Below are 17,736 nucleotides of genomic sequence, written 5' to 3'. Positions count from 1 at the left end.
ATGTGTCCTCCCATTCCCATTTATCTCGCTCTCACCTCCACTGATTTCTGTTGGTGTTTCCCCCTTTTCATTTTCTTCCATTGCATTCTGCTCCAGCTCTTCCACAAGTCTCAACCATGTGTACAAAAACGTTCTCGGCTTAACAAATTTTTGCTGTCGTATTCCCAAGAAAAGTAATTGGGAGAAAGATTGGTCACTCTTGATTCAAGAAAACCTTTTGTTATACTTGAGCAAAGTTTTACTGTGAATTAGCACTTGATTTTAAACTTTTAAATGCTCAAAAAGGAAATGGATAAATGCTTTGAGAAAAAGTATATTTTAAGATAATAGTAAATTAAAACTTTTATTTTGAATCAACTTGTGCTGTAAACTTGAACTAACTTTAGAAAAGCAAGATGATATTGTCGCAAATCCTGGGAGTCACATGCAACTGGAAATCAGTTTGACCATCGCAGCTCTCAAGGTCCAGTTCGACATGACGAACCAGGTAGGAGGAAGAAGCCGGGCGGTTTAACCTTCTCCACGGTCACTAGGACCAATTTTAATTCATAAATAGCAGGGACGCGCATAACATCCGTGCAATGTAAAATATGACTTCAAGTCCTCAACTCGCCCTCCCCCACCCCCTCACAAATCCCAAAGTCTCAACCTCCCCCTCCCAACCCGAAGGCTTCAATCCCTTCCCCACTCCAAGCCTTCAAACCCCCTCCCCACCACATCACCTCCCCCACCACAACTACTCAACTTCCTGCCCCATCACAACTCCTCAACCTCCCTCCCCCCATCAAAGTTCCACAATCTCGGGCCCCCCCCCCCCTCCCAAAGTCTCAACCTCTCCCTCCAAACTCTGTCCCATCTTTGCTCTCCCCCCCGACTCCCCTTCAAACCCAACTTTCTGTCCTCCCCTCCGCCTACTAGTAAAAAGTAAATAGGCATTCTTCCATCAGGCATTACATCGATTATTACATGTTCAATATTGTCACCACAATCACCAAGTTCGAAGTTGTCTTACTTGGAACCTACTTATCATCTCAGCACTGTATTGTGGTGCATTTTGTGTCACTGGCAATCTCTCAAATAGCATTTTTACCGGGTTTGGTAAAGATAAATAAACAAGATAAAACCCACTTTTGAGTCCGACCAACCCGCTTTTCGTTGCCTCCAATTTGCCACACATGTTTATTTACTTCACATAACATGTGAATTGCATGTGCATGCAAATCCTGTGATCACACATTCACACAAACTGTGAAATACACTTTGTTTATAAATCCACTGTGGACGTTTTCTTTCGGCAGTCTATCGTAGACCGCTGCCTCAATCGCCCCCGAACAAAAACATGCATTGCTGCCATTACCTCATTTTGTCTGCGTGGGTTGTAATCAAAACATACCTTTATTTAATGCGTCGTCCAGTCTTCAAATGCACTGAAGCCTAAGGCCTTGGGCCTCATAAGAGGAGACCAAAATGGTGGACGTCGAATTTGATTTTTAGAGGTTCATTTGTGGGTAAGGTCAATGGGAAGCTGAACAACCAATGGGCGGAAAGAGAGAAACAGATGAGAAATCTAGCTGCTTTAATATATTGTTACCTTCGTGCCATTTTTGCTCAAGTCGATAAAGCGTTTACGACAATCACAAAAAACGTTTTTTTTTCAGCCATCTGGATCAGTACTGAATTTAAATTCTGTTAAGTGAAGAAAACCTAGATTATCATTGCATGCAATTGTAGAGAAACATGTAACTAAGCTAAATTTATAAATAACAGAGATTATAAATCACCGTGAGCAATTTTGGCTTGGGCAATTATGGCACGGAGAAGTGCTAGAGACAATATTGCTCACGGTTCTACCTAAATGCTGACGACCCTTTGGAACGAATTATCAAGAAATTAATTTTTATGATACATTGACTTTTTTTTCATTTATACACTAGTTTTTTAGGTCATCTCTAACTAGGGTTATAGAGATGGGTTAGGGTTCGTTGAATTTAATGGGAGGAGTCATTATTTCGGTGATATACGATGAGCGGAAATGGCACGAACACTCGATAAGCAGAAATGGCACGGAGTTGAACAAACACATTTTTGTCGGCGAAAAAAACGTGTATAGACATTCTATTATGAATTGACAGTAACTAGACACAATAACCAATCACCAGATAACAAAATGTCATTTTCGATAAAATTCGACTTGAGCAAGAATGGCACGAAGGTGACGATATAGAGTCATAGACTATTCAGCCTCTCAAACTATGGAAGCATAGTCACAGCTATAAAGATTCTAGGATTGTAAAAATAAAGCTATTTATCTAAGACTATGCACATACATTGACAAACATTCCCAACAAGGGTGGGTATAGCTGAGCCACATATTATATGTACAGTACACAATTAGCCATGTATATGCCATGCTTTTGTATTTTTCCCCAGTAGAACATGCACATCCATTCACTCTTAGATTTATACATACATTTTACTCCATGCAGAGTTCAACATTTATATTTAAACACAAAAGACAACTTGTAATATGCACACAAAAGGAGCCTTTCCTTCTAGGTCTTGCTTGCTGTCCTTGCTGTGGGATTTTGCAGAAATCAGTGTGCCATTCTCGTTGAGGAAAAATGGGTAGAGTCTCGATCGCAGTGAAAATCAGAAATCCCAAGGGTCCATCATGGGGAACGAACACCCGATAGCACAATTGATTAGGGAGAGGAAGAAGGAGAGAGGAAGGAAGGTGTTACAAGCATTAAATAGGGTGTTAGGTATTATAAGGTTATGAAGCCTGGTGTTGGCTTAGCGGTTAGGGTACCGGCTTGGGATCCTAGGATCCTGGGTTCGAATCCCGGTCGATCGCTGAATTAATGCCAGGGGGTTGACTCAGCCTGTCATCCTTCCGATGTCGGCAAATTGAGTACCAGCTCACTGGTAATTCCGTGTGTCCCAAGAGGCGACCAACAGGGTTGGTGGCAGGAAGGGCATCCGGCCATAAAACATTGCTTCAAAAAAGGGGACCATGGCGCCCGAAAAAGGCCAACCCCTGCTCTGCGGGGGAAAATGGCCTCCAAAGGTGGTTGGTTGTATTATAAGGTTATGATGGGACTTCATAGTTATCTCCATCACTGAAGGTGGATGGAGGTTATGTTTTCACGCCTGTTTGTTTGTCTGCTTGTATGTGCACATGATATTTCAAAGTTGTGGACTAGTTCTGACCAAACTTGGTGGACGAGTTAGTTAGGTGACAAGAACAAGCCAATTAGATTTTGTTTCAGGTCCGAATGCAGATCCGGCATATCAGTGGGATACAAAACGTAAACTGTTCAGCCTGGCGGAGGTATGCGCTCTACCGAGTGACGTTCTAGTTGTGTGCATGCATTTGGATTTCTTTCATCCATCTGTCATGTTGGCCATTTTTTAACTGTGTGGACAAGACACAAATTTTTTGCCTCCACACCAGTGTCCCAGTGTCCAGATTGAAGGGCTTCTTGCTTGCCAGATTGAAGGGTGTCTTCCAGTACAGGAAGGACAAATGAAGATTCTTAAGGTGGAGGAAGCAGCCTTACCGAGCTCTACCCAACCACACTGCTCCTTATACTTGATTCCTTATGGACCTGGGAACAGTAAGGCTGAGCTGAGCGAGACCAGCTGGGCTTGTCTGCCACGTTGATCCTGCTGGGAGCAGAGCACATTCAGCTGAAGCTTTTCTGCTACATATTACTACTGCAGCTAGGCCACCGAGGTTACTTCTTGCACCAACCTGCATCAGAAGGGCCGAAGCGTACAATGACCAGGCGTACTACGGGATGTGCTCCCAGATGTGCTCTTGTGGTTTCTCACCTACAGCGAGACTGATATTATCCCTGCTCCTGTACAGAGAATGATAGAGTGTCTGCGAAAGTACCATTTTGTTGTGTCAGCAAAATTGTCCTTTCGTTGGTGTGTTGGTGTTCGCAAAATGTTGTACAAAATTGTACCTGCCAACCAACAAGGTTCTGAGTTCCCTTCATCTATCTATAATTCCAGTAATCTCTGTGTGTATGTGTGTGTGTCTGTGTGTGTGTGTGTGTGTGTGTGTGTGTGTGTGTGTTTGTCTGTGACCGCTGTTTCTCGACAACCACGGGTCCGATATACTTGAAACTTGCCAGGTATATTGCTGGGGACCCGAGGATGTGCCTTTTCAAGGTTTGAAATTAATCGGACAAGTGGTTCCCAAGGTATGGTCACCGTACTCGCAAGCCGTTCGCTTTGGCTTTGCGAATGGACCAAACCATTTCATGTAAATAGAGGGGGGGGGGGGGGGGTTCTACCGTACTCGCAAGCCGTTCGCTTTGGCTTTGCGAATGGACCAAACCATTTCATGTAAATAGAGGGGGGGGGGGGTTCTGTGGTCGTTACTGCCACGTGGTTTCAAAGTTTTTTGTTGTTGTTGTTGTTTGCACGCATGTTTTTTTGCACCCACGTACGGGCACGCCCTAGTAATGTATAATGCTGACAACTTTCTCCCAATCTTTCCGTAGGTCCAACCATTTGTAATCACGAATGCAAATGAGCTTTCAGAGCTCTCACCAAAAAGCTGAAATGATGAAAAACAAATACAATTCCACAAGGCTTTTTAGAGTCTTGGTGTTATTCATGAGCAAGTAATTGACAATCAAAGTCAATGGTGATCCAGACTTGTGTTATTTAACCCACAATCCCCTCAACCCCCTCTCCACCTGTCCACCTCTCCCCATTTTCCATTTGACCCTCAGGGTTGTTTTTTGTGCCAGCTGTATTCACAGACGTGCAGGATGATATGTTTATCTCTAAGGAGGAATCTTTTGGTCCAATCATGATCATTTCACGTTTTCCCAATGGGTAAGAATTTAAGCGATATGTCTCTATGCGCCTGCTTGTCTTTGTTTACATTAATTTTTCCTTTGCATGCTCATTCTCTTTCATGTTCCACCACCTTGTCCATTGCAGGAATGTCGAAGATGTGCTGCGCCGTGCAAATGCAACAGAATATGGCCTAGCATCAGGTGTTTTTACACGTGACGTGAACCGGGCACTGCTCATGGCCGAACGGCTGCAAGCAGGGACTGTTTTTGTCAACACCTACAACAAGACTGACGTGGCTGCTCCTTTTGGAGGGTTTAAGCAGTCAGGATTTGGCAAGGATCTTGGTATGTAATGTACGGTCTCACTATATTATCCCACAAATTGAGGGTGTTAACACGAGCCATTAGGGATTGGAAGAAATTTCATAACTGGGTATCTGAAAAAACGTGGTGCAAAAATAATTTTCATTTGCATTTTATTTGCATTGTACTTTCATGGACATCCTGCATAATGGTCACCTGAAAGCTTTGAAAAAAACAAAAACGAATTACCATATCCGGATCCAGATCTTCAGCAAAATGTATACAATTCTTCCATGACACACACCAAAACAGTCCACCAAGTTTCATCTGCCGAATCCGTCCATAACATTTTGAGAGATTGTGCTTTATATCATCTGAATCTCTCCATAACATTTTGAGAATGTATGCTATATATCATCGGAATCCGTCCATAACCTTTTGAGATATCGTGCCATATCTCACCGAAATCCGTCCATAACTTTTAGTGATATCATGCTAAATATCATCTGAATCTGTCCATAACATTTTGAGATATCATGCTATATATCACCCAAATCCGTCCATAACTTTTTGAGATTTCGTGCTATATATCACCCAAATCCGTCCATAACTTTTTGAGATTTCGTGCTATATATCATTCAAATCCGTCCAGAACTTTTTGAGATCTCGTGCTATATATCATCCAAATCCGTTCATAACTTTGAGATATCGTGCTATATATCATCCAAATCCATCCATACCTTTTTGAGATCTCGTACTATATATCATCTGAATCCGTCCATAACTTTTTGAGATCTCGTGCTATATATCACCCAAATCCGTCCATAACTTTTTGAGATTTCGTGCTATATATCATTCAAATCCGTCCATAACTTTTTGAGATCTCGTGCTATATATCATCCAAATCCGTTCATAACTTTGAGATATCGTGCTATATATCATCCAAATCCATCCATACCTTTTTGAGATCTCGTACTATATATCATCTGAATCCGTCCATAACTTTTTGAGATCTCGTACTATATATCATCCAAATCCGTTCATAACTCTTTGAGATCTTGTGCTATATATCATCCAAATCGGTCCATAACTTTTTGAGATCTCGTGCTATATATCATCCAAATCCGTCCATAACTTTTGAGAATTTGTGCTATATATCATCCAAATCCATCCATAACTTTTTGAGATCTCGTGCTATATATCATCCAAATCCGTTCATAACTCTTTGAGATATCGTGCTATATATCATCCAAATCCGTCCATAACGTTTTGAGATCTCGTGCTATATATCATCCAAATCCGTTCATAACTCTTTGAGATATGGTGCTATATATCATCCAAATCCATCCATACCTTTTTGAGATCTCGTGCTATATATCATCTGAATCCGTCCATAACTTTTTGAGATCTCGTGCTATATATCATCTGAATCCGTCCATAACTTTTTGAGATCTCGTGCTATATATCATCCAAATCCGTTCATAACTTTGAGATATCGTGCTATATATCATCCAAATCCATCCATACCTTTTTGAGATCTCGTGCTATATATCATCTGAATCCGTCCATAACTTTTTGAGATCTCGTACTATATATCATCCAAATCCGTTCATAACTCTTTGAGATCTCGTGCTATATATCATCCAAATCGGTCCATAACTTTTTGAGATCTCGTGCTATATATCATCCAAATCCGTCCATAACTTTTGAGAATTTGTGCTATATATCATCCAAATCCATCCATAACTTTTTGAGATCTCGTGCTATATATCATCCAAATCCGTTCATAACTCTTTGAGATCTCGTGCTATATATCATCCAAATCGAGCCATAACTTTTTGAGATCTCGTGCTATATATCATCCAAATCCGTCCATAACTTTTTGAGATCTCGTACTATATATCATCTGAATCCGTCCATAACTTTTTGAGATCTCGTACTATATATCATCCAAATCCGTTCATAACTCTTTGAGATCTCGTGCTATATATCATCCAAATCCGTCCATAACGTTTTGAGATCTCGTACTATATATCATCCAAATCCGTTCATAACTCTTTGAGATCTCGTGCTATATATCATCCAAATCCGTCCATAACTTTTTGAGATCTCGTACTATATATCATCCAAATCCGTTCATATCTCTTTGAGATCTCGTACTATATATCATCCAAATCCGTTCATAACTCTTTGAGATCTCGTGCTATATATCATCCAAATCCGTCCATAACTTTTTGAGATCTCGTGCTATATATCATCCAAATCGAGCCATAACTTTTTGAGATCTCGTGCTATATATCATCCAAATCCGTCCATAACTTTTTGAGATCTCGTGCTATATATCATCCAAATCCGTCCATAACTTTTGAGAATTTGCGCTATATATCATCCAAATCCATCCATAACTTTTTGAGATCTCGTGCTATATATCATCCAAATCCGTTCATAACTCTTTGAGATATCGTGCTATATATCATCCAAATCCATCCATAACTTTTTGAGATCTCGTACTATATATCATCCAAATCCGTCCATAACGTTTTGAGATCTCGTGCTATATATCATCCAAATCCGTTCATAACTCTTTGAGATATGGTGCTATATATCATCCAAATCCATCCATACCTTTTTGAGATCTCGTGCTATATATCATCTGAATCCGTCCATACCTTTTTGAGATCTCGTGCTATATATCATCTGAATCCGTCCATAACTTTTTGAGATCTTGTGCTATATATCATCCAAATCCATCCATAACTTTTTGAGATCTTGTGCTATATATCATCCAAATCCATCCATAACTTTTTGAGAATTTGTGCTATATATCATCCAAATCCATCCATAACTTTTTGAGATCTCGTGCTATATATCATCCAAATCCGTTCATAACTCTTTGAGATATCGTGCTATATATCATCCAAATCCATCCATACCTTTTTGAGATCTCGTGCTATATATCATCTGAATCCGTCCATACCTTTTTGAGATCTCGTGCTATATATCATCTGAATCCGTCCATAACTTTTTGAGATCTTGTGCTATATATCATCCAAATCCATCCATAACTTTTTGAGATCTTGTGCTATATATCATCCAAATCCATCCATAACTTTTTGAGATCTTGTGCTATATATCATCCAAATCCGTTCATAACTCTTTGAGATATCGTGCTATATATCATCCAAATCCATCCATACCTTTTTGAGATCTCGTGCTATATATATCATCTGAATCCGTCCATAACTTTTTGAGATCTCGTACTATATATCATCCAAATCCGTTCATAACTCTTTGAGATCTCGTGCTATATATCATCCAAATTGGTCCATAACTTTTTGAGATCTCGTGCTATATATCATGCAAATCCGTTCATAACTTTTTGAGATATCATGCTATATATCATCCAAATCCATCCATACCTTTTTGGGAATTTGTGCTATATATCATCCAAATCCATCCATACCTTTTTGGGAATTTGTGCTATATATCATCTGAATCCATCCATAACTTTTTGAGATATCATGCTATATATCATCCAAATCCATCCATACCTTTTTGGGAATTTGTGCTATATATCATCTGAATCCATCCATAACTTTTTGAGAATTTGTGCTATATATCGTTTTGGCCCCATCTCTTAATTGTGAAAGATCACTGAAAAAGTTATTGTATCTGGATCCGGATCTTCCCCAAAAACTCGTCAATTCGTCGTTGTCACACATCCGACCTGTTCACCATATTTTGTCTGAATTCGTCCATAACGTTTTGAGATATACTGTTCACAGACCAACATACAGGGGTGAATACATAACCTGCGTCCACCTTTGGTGGCAGTGTTAAAAATGTAAAAAAAAAGAAGTTATTGTGCTTTAATTTTACATTATTACATTTGTCATCATATGACATCATATGCCTTCACACAGGGGAGGAAGCACTGAATGAGTACCTTCAGACAAAGTGCATCACTTTGGAATACTAACGTCTACCAGCTGATTGAGACCACGTAAATCGCATCCAATGCACATTTTTGTTTGTGCTTGTCTGGTGGAGAGCAACACAACTCTGTCTTGTACTCAGCTATTCCAACACAATAGCTCAAGAGTCCCTTGAGCAATTAATTTCCCAGCTTTATTTTTTTTGTGATTAAATGCCTTCATGATTACATTTTGAATTGGAATTTAATTTTCGTTTGCCACATTTGCAAGCTGAAAACTTGTGGATACCTTCATTTGAAAGAAAATCTGTACATATCATCCACGTATGTTTGGAAAATATGAATGGCTGGCAAGATGGTCCAGACTAGAAACATCTAGCCTGGGTTTGAATCCCGGCCCAGCTACAAACTGCCATCCCAGTGTCTCGCAGGTGTGGTGAGGCATCAATGTGTGTGCAGTACCTCAGATAGACGTTAAGCTGGATATCCCATCTGCCAGCATGAGTTGCAAAGAAGAGAATGAGTCATCTAATAAGTACAAATTTGACTGCAAGGTAATTTCCCGAGTTACTGTGATATGATCAGAGAATATTGATGCTTTCAATTAGTAAATGCAAACGTATAATTTTTCAATTCCGTAACGTTAGTCATGGTTAAATTGTATTTGCCCTCATATGAGACATCATTAAAATGTGTATTACAATGTTTTATTAGGTTCATGTTGTTTTGCATGCAGCCTGTAGCTGCTGGTTGCATCATTTTCTGGAAGTGCAGCTGTGCCACTAATGCAGGGCCCCCCATTTCCAGTAAGCTGGTACTCATTTTGCCGACTTTGGAAGGACGACAGGCTGAGTCAACTCATCTGGTGTTATTTCAATGGCACGACGGGCTCAAACTCAATACCCTAAGACCCAAACTCAAGACTCTTAATCCAACACCAGCTTCATGAACTGCATTATTTGCATTAAAAATGGTTATCATTCCATCCCCTGTTCAAATCTTTCCAAATCTTTCCTACTCCAACAATGACTCACATTTGCTCAGTTAAAGTATCAAGTATATTCACATGCAAGCGGTGAATGGTATTTGGTATTTGGAAGTAACCAATCATTGTAATCAGATTACTGAAAATTAATTCCTATAACCACCTATGATCATTACTCATATTAGGACCAGTTATCTGATGCAATTACTGTCGTTTTTAGAGATTACCTTTTGGAAGAACAAAAAAAAATACAACATCATGAAAATATGAAGATACTAGAACGGCACGTGGTAGAGAGCATACCTCAACCAGGCTGATTAATTATTATTATTATCCTCGCCAGAGGAGAGGGTATTGCATTTGAGTCCATTTATCTGTCTGTCTGTCTGTCGTTTGTCTGTCTGAAATTTTTAATGAATTTTAAATCATAGGTCACGTGGTGTGGGTGCCATCTTGGAGAAACCGAAAAACTTTGCACCTCTATATCTCCGAAAGCGCTGCATGGGGAATAACATGTGATTATGAAAACGGTGCCTCCATTATGACGTCGTAATTCAAGAGTACAAAACTTCATCCGATCAAGATGAAAGTTCGTGAGCATAATCTAGGGATAAATTGGTGGAAAAAAAAAAAAAAAATGACCATCAGTCACGTGGTTCGGCCGCCATATTTGTTTTAACACAAAAGCCTTAAAACCACTAAAAACACGTCGTGGCAAGGATCTGAAATCTCTGATTGCTCTTTCTTGTTTTATGTTTTGTAATGCACCAATAGGCTGGATGTCGATTCGGACCTTAACAAATCTCTAATCTGCTTGTTCTTGTCACCTACCCGACTGTTCGACCAAATTTTGTCTGAATCCATCCATAACTTTTTGAGATATCTTGCTCACAGACAGAAAGACAAACAGACAGGGATGAAAACATAACCTTCGTCCACCTTCAGTGGTGGAAGTAATAATTGCCGTAATACTAAAGATTCATTCTTTAACCCAAACCACAACAGTGTCATTGGTTCCCACCTAAACTGCCTTTGACATCTACATGTATTTTGCACTTTCAAGCCCTGTAGGATTACTTTGGATGTAGTTATCTACCAGCTCTAGAGATAAGTGTCTGGATCACAGCAATAACCGAGAAAATTATTCAGAACTGTTACGTTCATCAAAAGATAAAACCATATACCAGTAATGGTAAAGTATTCATGATTGAAAAAATGACGAGATACATTCAGAGGTTTTGTTGATTTTTGTAATTCCAAAACGATGATGTCTGTAATGGCACCATCATACCAAAAACAGCACGATTACTATAGAACTAGCCGAAACCCGTGGAACATCCACGGAAGGGAGGATGTGGTGTATGGATAGAGTGTACCATTATGGATGGCATAGGGGATTTGCTTGTCCGAGTAAGAGTTAGGAAGAAAGATCAATTTTCACTTGTGCAAAAATGCTACTCACAATTACATCGCCTGTGCGTCGGCCTGTGATTGAACCAGAGAGTTGGCCTGTGAGTCAACTTCCTTTCCAATGTCTGCAAGAATTGAAATACTGATTGTGAATGTGTAAAATTATATGAAAGAGGAACATGCATATCAATAGACGATGCCATCGAAAAGGAGAGCAGCTGTCAATAGAAAAGGGTGTCTGACTTATCAATTTGACATTATTGCACAGGAAATGACAAACAAAGAAACAGTTCATTTCCATCGGGTAATATTACGATGAGAGATCAGCCGATACCTTTATTATGTCCATCAGCATCCATGGCACTTGGGAAAAAAAACAAAAAAAAAACGTGGCATCAGCCAGCCGCAGCCAACTATCACGTACCGTCTCGAAGTCAATGCCATCCTTTTATCTCTTCGTATACAAGTACAACTCACTGATCGCAAAGTCACTCCATTTAACTTTATTAAAATGACGATAAAGACGTGAAACCCGTGGAACATCCACGGAAGGGATATCGTTCGTCTGTTTTCAGCTCGTTATCTTTAAGCTTCCTTACGTCTCGCCACCTGCTACACCTCTCTGAGTTACGAGGATTTATGCAACGCACCCGAGTATCGCAACGTCACTCCATTTAACTTTATTAAAATGACGATAAAGCCGTTTCCTTATATATCCTAATTTCAAATGTTCAAGGGAATAAAAAAGCTTCCTTACATCTCGCCACCTGCTACACCTCTCTGAGTTACGAGGATTTATGCAACGCACCCCGAGTATCGCAACGTCACTCCATTTAACTTTATTAAAATGACGATAAAGACGTTTCCTTATATATCCTAATTTAAAATGTTCAAGGGAATAAAAAGACCATTTGGTTCACACCACCCATCACACCACTCGACTGTCGAATCAGCGGACGGCTCGCATCGCCTTCGCCCAGCAGACGCCAATACGATGGTGTCGTAAGATGGCGTCGTATCGGCCGATAATCGGATGCTTTTGGGTCCCAAAGTTGGCGAATTCAGATTTTTCGAGTATGGCTGTACGTGATAAACAAAGAGCGCGGTTCGTAGATGGAAAATGCATTAGTGCCGTGGGCATCGGGTCACTGGGTGCGGCGTAAAAGGGATAACAAAGTCGAGTCCTTACGGTATTATTATATAGATGGGGCTGCTGGCAACACGCTGTATGGTCTATATTCTATAGGGATCAAAATGATGTCTGTTGTAAAAAATCAGATCAACAACATTGTCCCAAGAGTAGGTTTAATTCAGAATCGATCTCTAGCAACACCTGTAAGAAATCAACAAGCATAATATCAGTATACCGTAATCATAGAAGTACTAATGGATTGGCAATTGGTACAAGCAAGCCTGGAACATCTAGGAATATGCACCATTCGAGTATGCACTACCACACAGAATAAATGTCACAGGAATGAATCGGAGCGATGTCCGTCCGAGTTCTTATGGAAGCCTCAGTGTTACGCACCTCAGTGGTCGGAGACAGCAGAGCACCTGGGTTAAACTTAGACACAATTTCATTACATTCTCCCCTCCGTTAAAAGTACACTACTGCTAGGGCTGAAATCAAGCCAGCAAAGCATAGTAGCAGAGTAATCAGTTAGCAACGGTCCATGTCAGTCAGTCCAACCATAGCGGTCGGGGCGGCGAATTTCTCTTCCGGAGCGTGTCCGATAGACACCGGATACCACATCCCCGAGGCCGGAATCCCCCGAATCGGGATGTCCGCCTAAATCGGGTGACGGCGGTGGCCCCACAAAGCCATCCGGATCGGGTGCGTGTGGCGATTGAGAAGCCTGTAGATTCTCCATTGTAGGATCAACTGTTCCGTAAGCCGGCTCGTCAATATCCCCGCATGGGGTAAGATGGCGCACCGAGACTGTAGACTCCCGTCCGTTGGGCAATAGTACACGAGCGTGCTCGGGATTGGTTTGGAGAATACGCACCTTGTCAATGAGCGGGTCATATTTACTTGAGCGAACCGCGCGTTTGAGGAAGGCCGGTCCGGGCTCAGCTAGCCAGCCCGGCAGAGGACGGGTACTGCCCGAACGACGCGAGTAACAAAACATACGGTCGTGGGGTGTTTGATTAGTAGCGGTGAACAATAAAGTCCTGATCGAACTTAACACCCCGGGGAGCGACCAAGCCCATCGGTCCAGTCCTAGTCCGCGGGACTTGAAGCTCAGAGTAACGGCTCTCCATATAATGCCATTAAATCGTTCCACCTGTCTGTTCGCCAGTGGCCTGTACGGAGTAGTATAGCTAGAAGCGATATTATGCCGGAGCAAGAAGTTTCTCACATCCTGGGACAAGAACACCGCACCTCGATCGGTGTGCACATAGGCTGGATTCCCAATCGTAGAAAACAAGTTCTGCAGACACCGGATAACCGTAGCAGCAGACATATCGTCACACGGGAAAGCAAAAGGGAATCTGGAGAGCTCGTCAATGATCGTGAGTAGATAACGAGAACTACTCAAAGCCAGTGAAGCCTGCAGGGGTCCTTTGAAGTCCATGGCCAATTTCTCCCACGGCTGAGTGGCCTGGACCAGCGTACCCATCAGAGGGTTGTAGAAGCGAGGTTTGAGTTCAGCGCAAACGGAACAAGTGCGACAGAGCCGACGAATATCCTCAATGTAATAGGGCAAGTTATATGTCTGCTGCTAGATCTACAACATTGTCCCAATATAGTGTAGGCTGTTATGTCATTTCGTGTTTTTGTTTTGTTAAAAGCAAAATTCCACTTGATTCCTTGTCTTTGGGGTGTCACATGTTCGAAAAAATAGGTTGTTAATTTTTTTAAACGGATTAAGGGTGTCAAATCCAAGATGGCCGCCAAAATATATAAATTCCATTAAAACTGGTATTCTGAACACAGTATGAGGTCCAAATTAATGATAATACCCATAATTTCAATACCAAGGAGTTCAAAAACAATTAAATTCAATATGGCAGTCAAATTCAAAATGGTGGAAAAATCCAAGATGGCCGCCACTTCTTAAATAACCACAGTACAAAAACTTAATGTTCTTGACAACACAAATTGTGAATGATGAAATAGGTCCATTTTGGTGGTAATGCCCACATAAGTAATGCTAGGCCGTTGGGGAAACATGTTACTGATTCGTTGAAATCGGTGGATGCCAGCCATAGTGAGAAATAGTGAGAAAATCCAATATGGCTACCACTGTTTTACACAAAGGTCCACATTGCTATAACAATGATAGCGTAATGTAATTTCCTGTTTGACCATATTTAAATATTCCTGTCTCACAATCATCCGTTTTACCTTACAAGTCCTCGTGTTCATCTCCCACAATGTTCTGAGCTGATTGTTCATTGTTGCTACAGCCGTAGTTCAAACAGCTATAGACCTCTGTGCATGGGAGTTTATTGCTGCGGCAACTACAGGAGTTTCCTTTGCATCCTGATTTGCAGTCACATTTTACCAGCTTAGTCACGGCCTCTGGTGCTGGAGGGTTCAAACACATCACCGGAAGAAATCTATTTTCCTCTGACTTCCATACGTAGTCAGTGGGAGAAGGAAGGGACGGTTGACTTTCGCATGCCTGCATCCATATCATTGCAATATAATGTGCTCGCAGAATGTGTGGTGTCAATGATCCAGAGGTTGGAGGCAGACTCTCTCCCTCGGCCTGTCGATTTGAGTACAAGAACCATCGTAGTGCATTTACTTTGGTGTGTGTTTTGGATCTGTACAACAAGCAAACGAACCTTTCCAGTTGGTCAATTGCGTTTGGAGAGGGTGTAGCAGCAGATTTGCCAAGTGAAGCAAGTGAATCCAGTATCATATCATCGCAGGACATGAACACCTTCATACACCAGTCCTTTGTCCTGCCAGCGAACCTGCCACACATATCTGATCCTGTGAAAGAATGAAACCCGAGAATAGCTGAGGCGCGGTTAACTCCTAACTTTTCAAAGATAGGTTTGACTGCAATTTTCCTATTCAGTTTTCCTTTTCCGGTAAGGAAATATGTCTCAGCAGGTAGCTGTGGGTACATGTGGATCATCAGCAAGAAGACATCGGTATCTGGAGAGTCTATTACAAGTTCTACATCGCCGTTAACTGTTAGGGCATGGAGCAAGAGTAACGTATCCGCTTCTTCATGACCGTGTTTTACCAATTCATCAGGCACACTTACATTGCCTTTTGTCTCAGTGCCGAAGGTTACCATGAACTTCTTCAATTTGTTGGCAGAGCTGTTGCTGTGATCCAGAGTCTTTGCAGCTAAATACTCTACAAGTTCTGCCTTGGTTTTGACACTTGAAAGGAAGTCCTTCAAGGAAATATTCTGGATCAGTGTACTATCTTGGATGTGATAGTAGGTCGAGTTTCCCTATGTTCTCTTTTTTCTCATTTGCTCTTTCAGAGAACTTTCGACGTATCTGTCAAATACCAGTCTTACTTCGTCGTAGTTAGCTGCAATCCTGATAAGCTTTTCAAGAAATGACATGGCAAAATCACTGCATGTTTTCATTTTGTCTGTCTTGGAGATGGAGTTAACGAGGGCCATGCCATCTATGACTACAACTTTAAATTTCTCAGACATGTCGGACATGTCAGTTGAAGCTTCTTGCTCAGGCTGCGCTTCTTGTACTTCAGGCGCCTCGGCTTGGGGTGGTACTTCAGTTTGGGAGTTTTCACTCAATACTTGGTCGCCAGAAACACTCGGTATGGCATTAGCTGGATCGCTTGTGGCTTCTGTTGGGCTAGGTTGCTCCTTGGTAACTAGCGCTTCAAGATGATGAAGGACCTTAGCCTTGTCATATGCTAGGAGAAGTGACCCATCCGAAGCGAAAAGGCACGTGGAACAATTCCAAATTCATACTTCCCAATACAGTCCTTTAGATCAAGGTCTGGACGGCTTCTTGATGCTACTATAAACCTCTGTAGGAGTCCTCGTTCTTCTTTGACTTTAATGAGTTTGTCACCTGCTTTCACTTTCTTCACTGTGTTGGCACTTTTGAAAGTGCCTATGTTCTTTCTCTTCATTGGATCCCACACTGAAAGTTTTCCTTCTGTAAGGCGTTCTTTGACAAATGTCTGGAACAACTGTTGTCCGATGGCATCGCGGTCTACTATGTCCTTTGTTACCTTTTCATCAATTACTTTCTTGGTAAGAAGGTTACACAGGTCACTCTCATCGGTTACGAATGGGTCTCCATGAACAACAAATACCTCTGTCAATCTAGCGGAATTTCTCATTACTCAGGTGGACTTTCCCCCTGTGATCTCATGGTGTTGGTCTCTGGTATCAGCACCTTCCATGCCATATTCTCTTTGAAACTCCTCTACTAGATTAGACAAGTCAGGTGCAATCAGGAAGAAACGGTCTAGAGCTCTCTCAATTTGGGTTACTAGGGCATGCCCGTACTATATCTATATCTAAAATTATATCCCCCCCCCTCTATTTACATGAAATGGTTTGGTCCAAAGCGAACGGCTTGCGAGTACGGTGACAATCCCCCCCCCCTCTATTTACATGAAATGGTTTGGTCCAAAGCGAACGGCTTCCGGAGTTTGGTAAAGAAATCGCCATAGCGTGCACCAACGCGCAGGAAAGCGAAAGAATCGCAAATTAGTTTTAATTAGTTTTAAAACATAGTTTAACGCCAACATAGCGGCAACATAGTTTGCCAACGTGAAATAAATGAATACGCTCTCAAATGTGCCGTCCGAGGCAGAGTGTGTTCGCCACGTTCGGCACACGCGATAGCTCGCTGCTCTCTGATTGGTTGAATCGTTTTTTGGATATAGCTCGGTAAGTACTTGTCCGATTAATATGAAACCTTGAAAAGGCACATCCTCGGGTCCCCAGCAATATACCTGGCAAGTTTAAAGTATATCGGACCCGTGGTTGTCGAGAAACAGCGGTCACAAACAAACATACAAACACACACACAGAGATTAGTGGAATTATAGATAGATTCCAGTAATGCCTCCAATGACCTTGAGTTTGCGGTTCTCCTACTCAATTCCGTGATCTGGACCTATTGAAGTGAATGCAGCAATCCCCTTCGTCACACAGAAATTTCCTTTCAGGAGTTCTGCCCAGACATCTGGAAAAACTTGTTCTGTTTGCTGCATTGTTGACAGGTACAAAGGGAGCAAACGTGCGTAGTTCAGGTGGTCGTGAGCAAAGAAGTACTTGATAAGAGCTTCAGTGCTTTCCATATGCAGCAGCAGGTCCCGTTGTCTG

General features: G+C 41.5%; 2 protein-coding genes across 7 annotated transcripts in view; both read left to right on the top strand.

Annotated features, from left to right (window-relative positions):
• Positions 1–9,762, top strand: part of LOC137424780 (mitochondrial 10-formyltetrahydrofolate dehydrogenase) — a 95,472-nt gene extending 85,710 nt beyond the window's left edge. For 5 of the 6 annotated variants that reach the window (XM_078775908.1, XM_078775907.1, XM_068112582.2 and 2 more), the window contains 3 exons: positions 4,749–4,854; positions 4,963–5,162; positions 9,044–9,762. In XM_078775908.1, the coding sequence (XP_078632034.1) occupies positions 4,749–4,854; positions 4,963–5,162; positions 9,044–9,099 (362 nt within the window). In that variant the 3' untranslated portion in view covers positions 9,100–9,762. The remainder of the gene's footprint in view (positions 1–4,748; positions 4,855–4,962; positions 5,163–9,043) is intronic. The other variant, XM_078775910.1, reaches the window with a different exon arrangement.
• LOC137424777 (uncharacterized) overlaps positions 1–17,464 on the top strand; it is a 675,237-nt gene extending 657,773 nt beyond the window's left edge. The window contains exon 4 of the transcript XR_013623078.1: positions 17,096–17,464. The gene's annotated coding sequence lies outside the window, so the exon portion shown is untranslated. The remainder of the gene's footprint in view (positions 1–17,095) is intronic.
• The last annotated feature ends 272 nt before the right edge of the window (positions 17,465–17,736 follow it).

Source organism: Myxine glutinosa, chromosome 4 (assembly GCF_964187855.1).
Source record: "Myxine glutinosa chromosome 4, kmMyxGlut1.1, whole genome shotgun sequence".
In the NCBI taxonomy this organism is placed as follows: domain Eukaryota; kingdom Metazoa; phylum Chordata; class Myxini; order Myxiniformes; family Myxinidae; genus Myxine; species Myxine glutinosa.
Note: the sequence above shows the minus strand (reverse complement) of the source record. Positions and strands in the feature narration are given on the sequence as shown.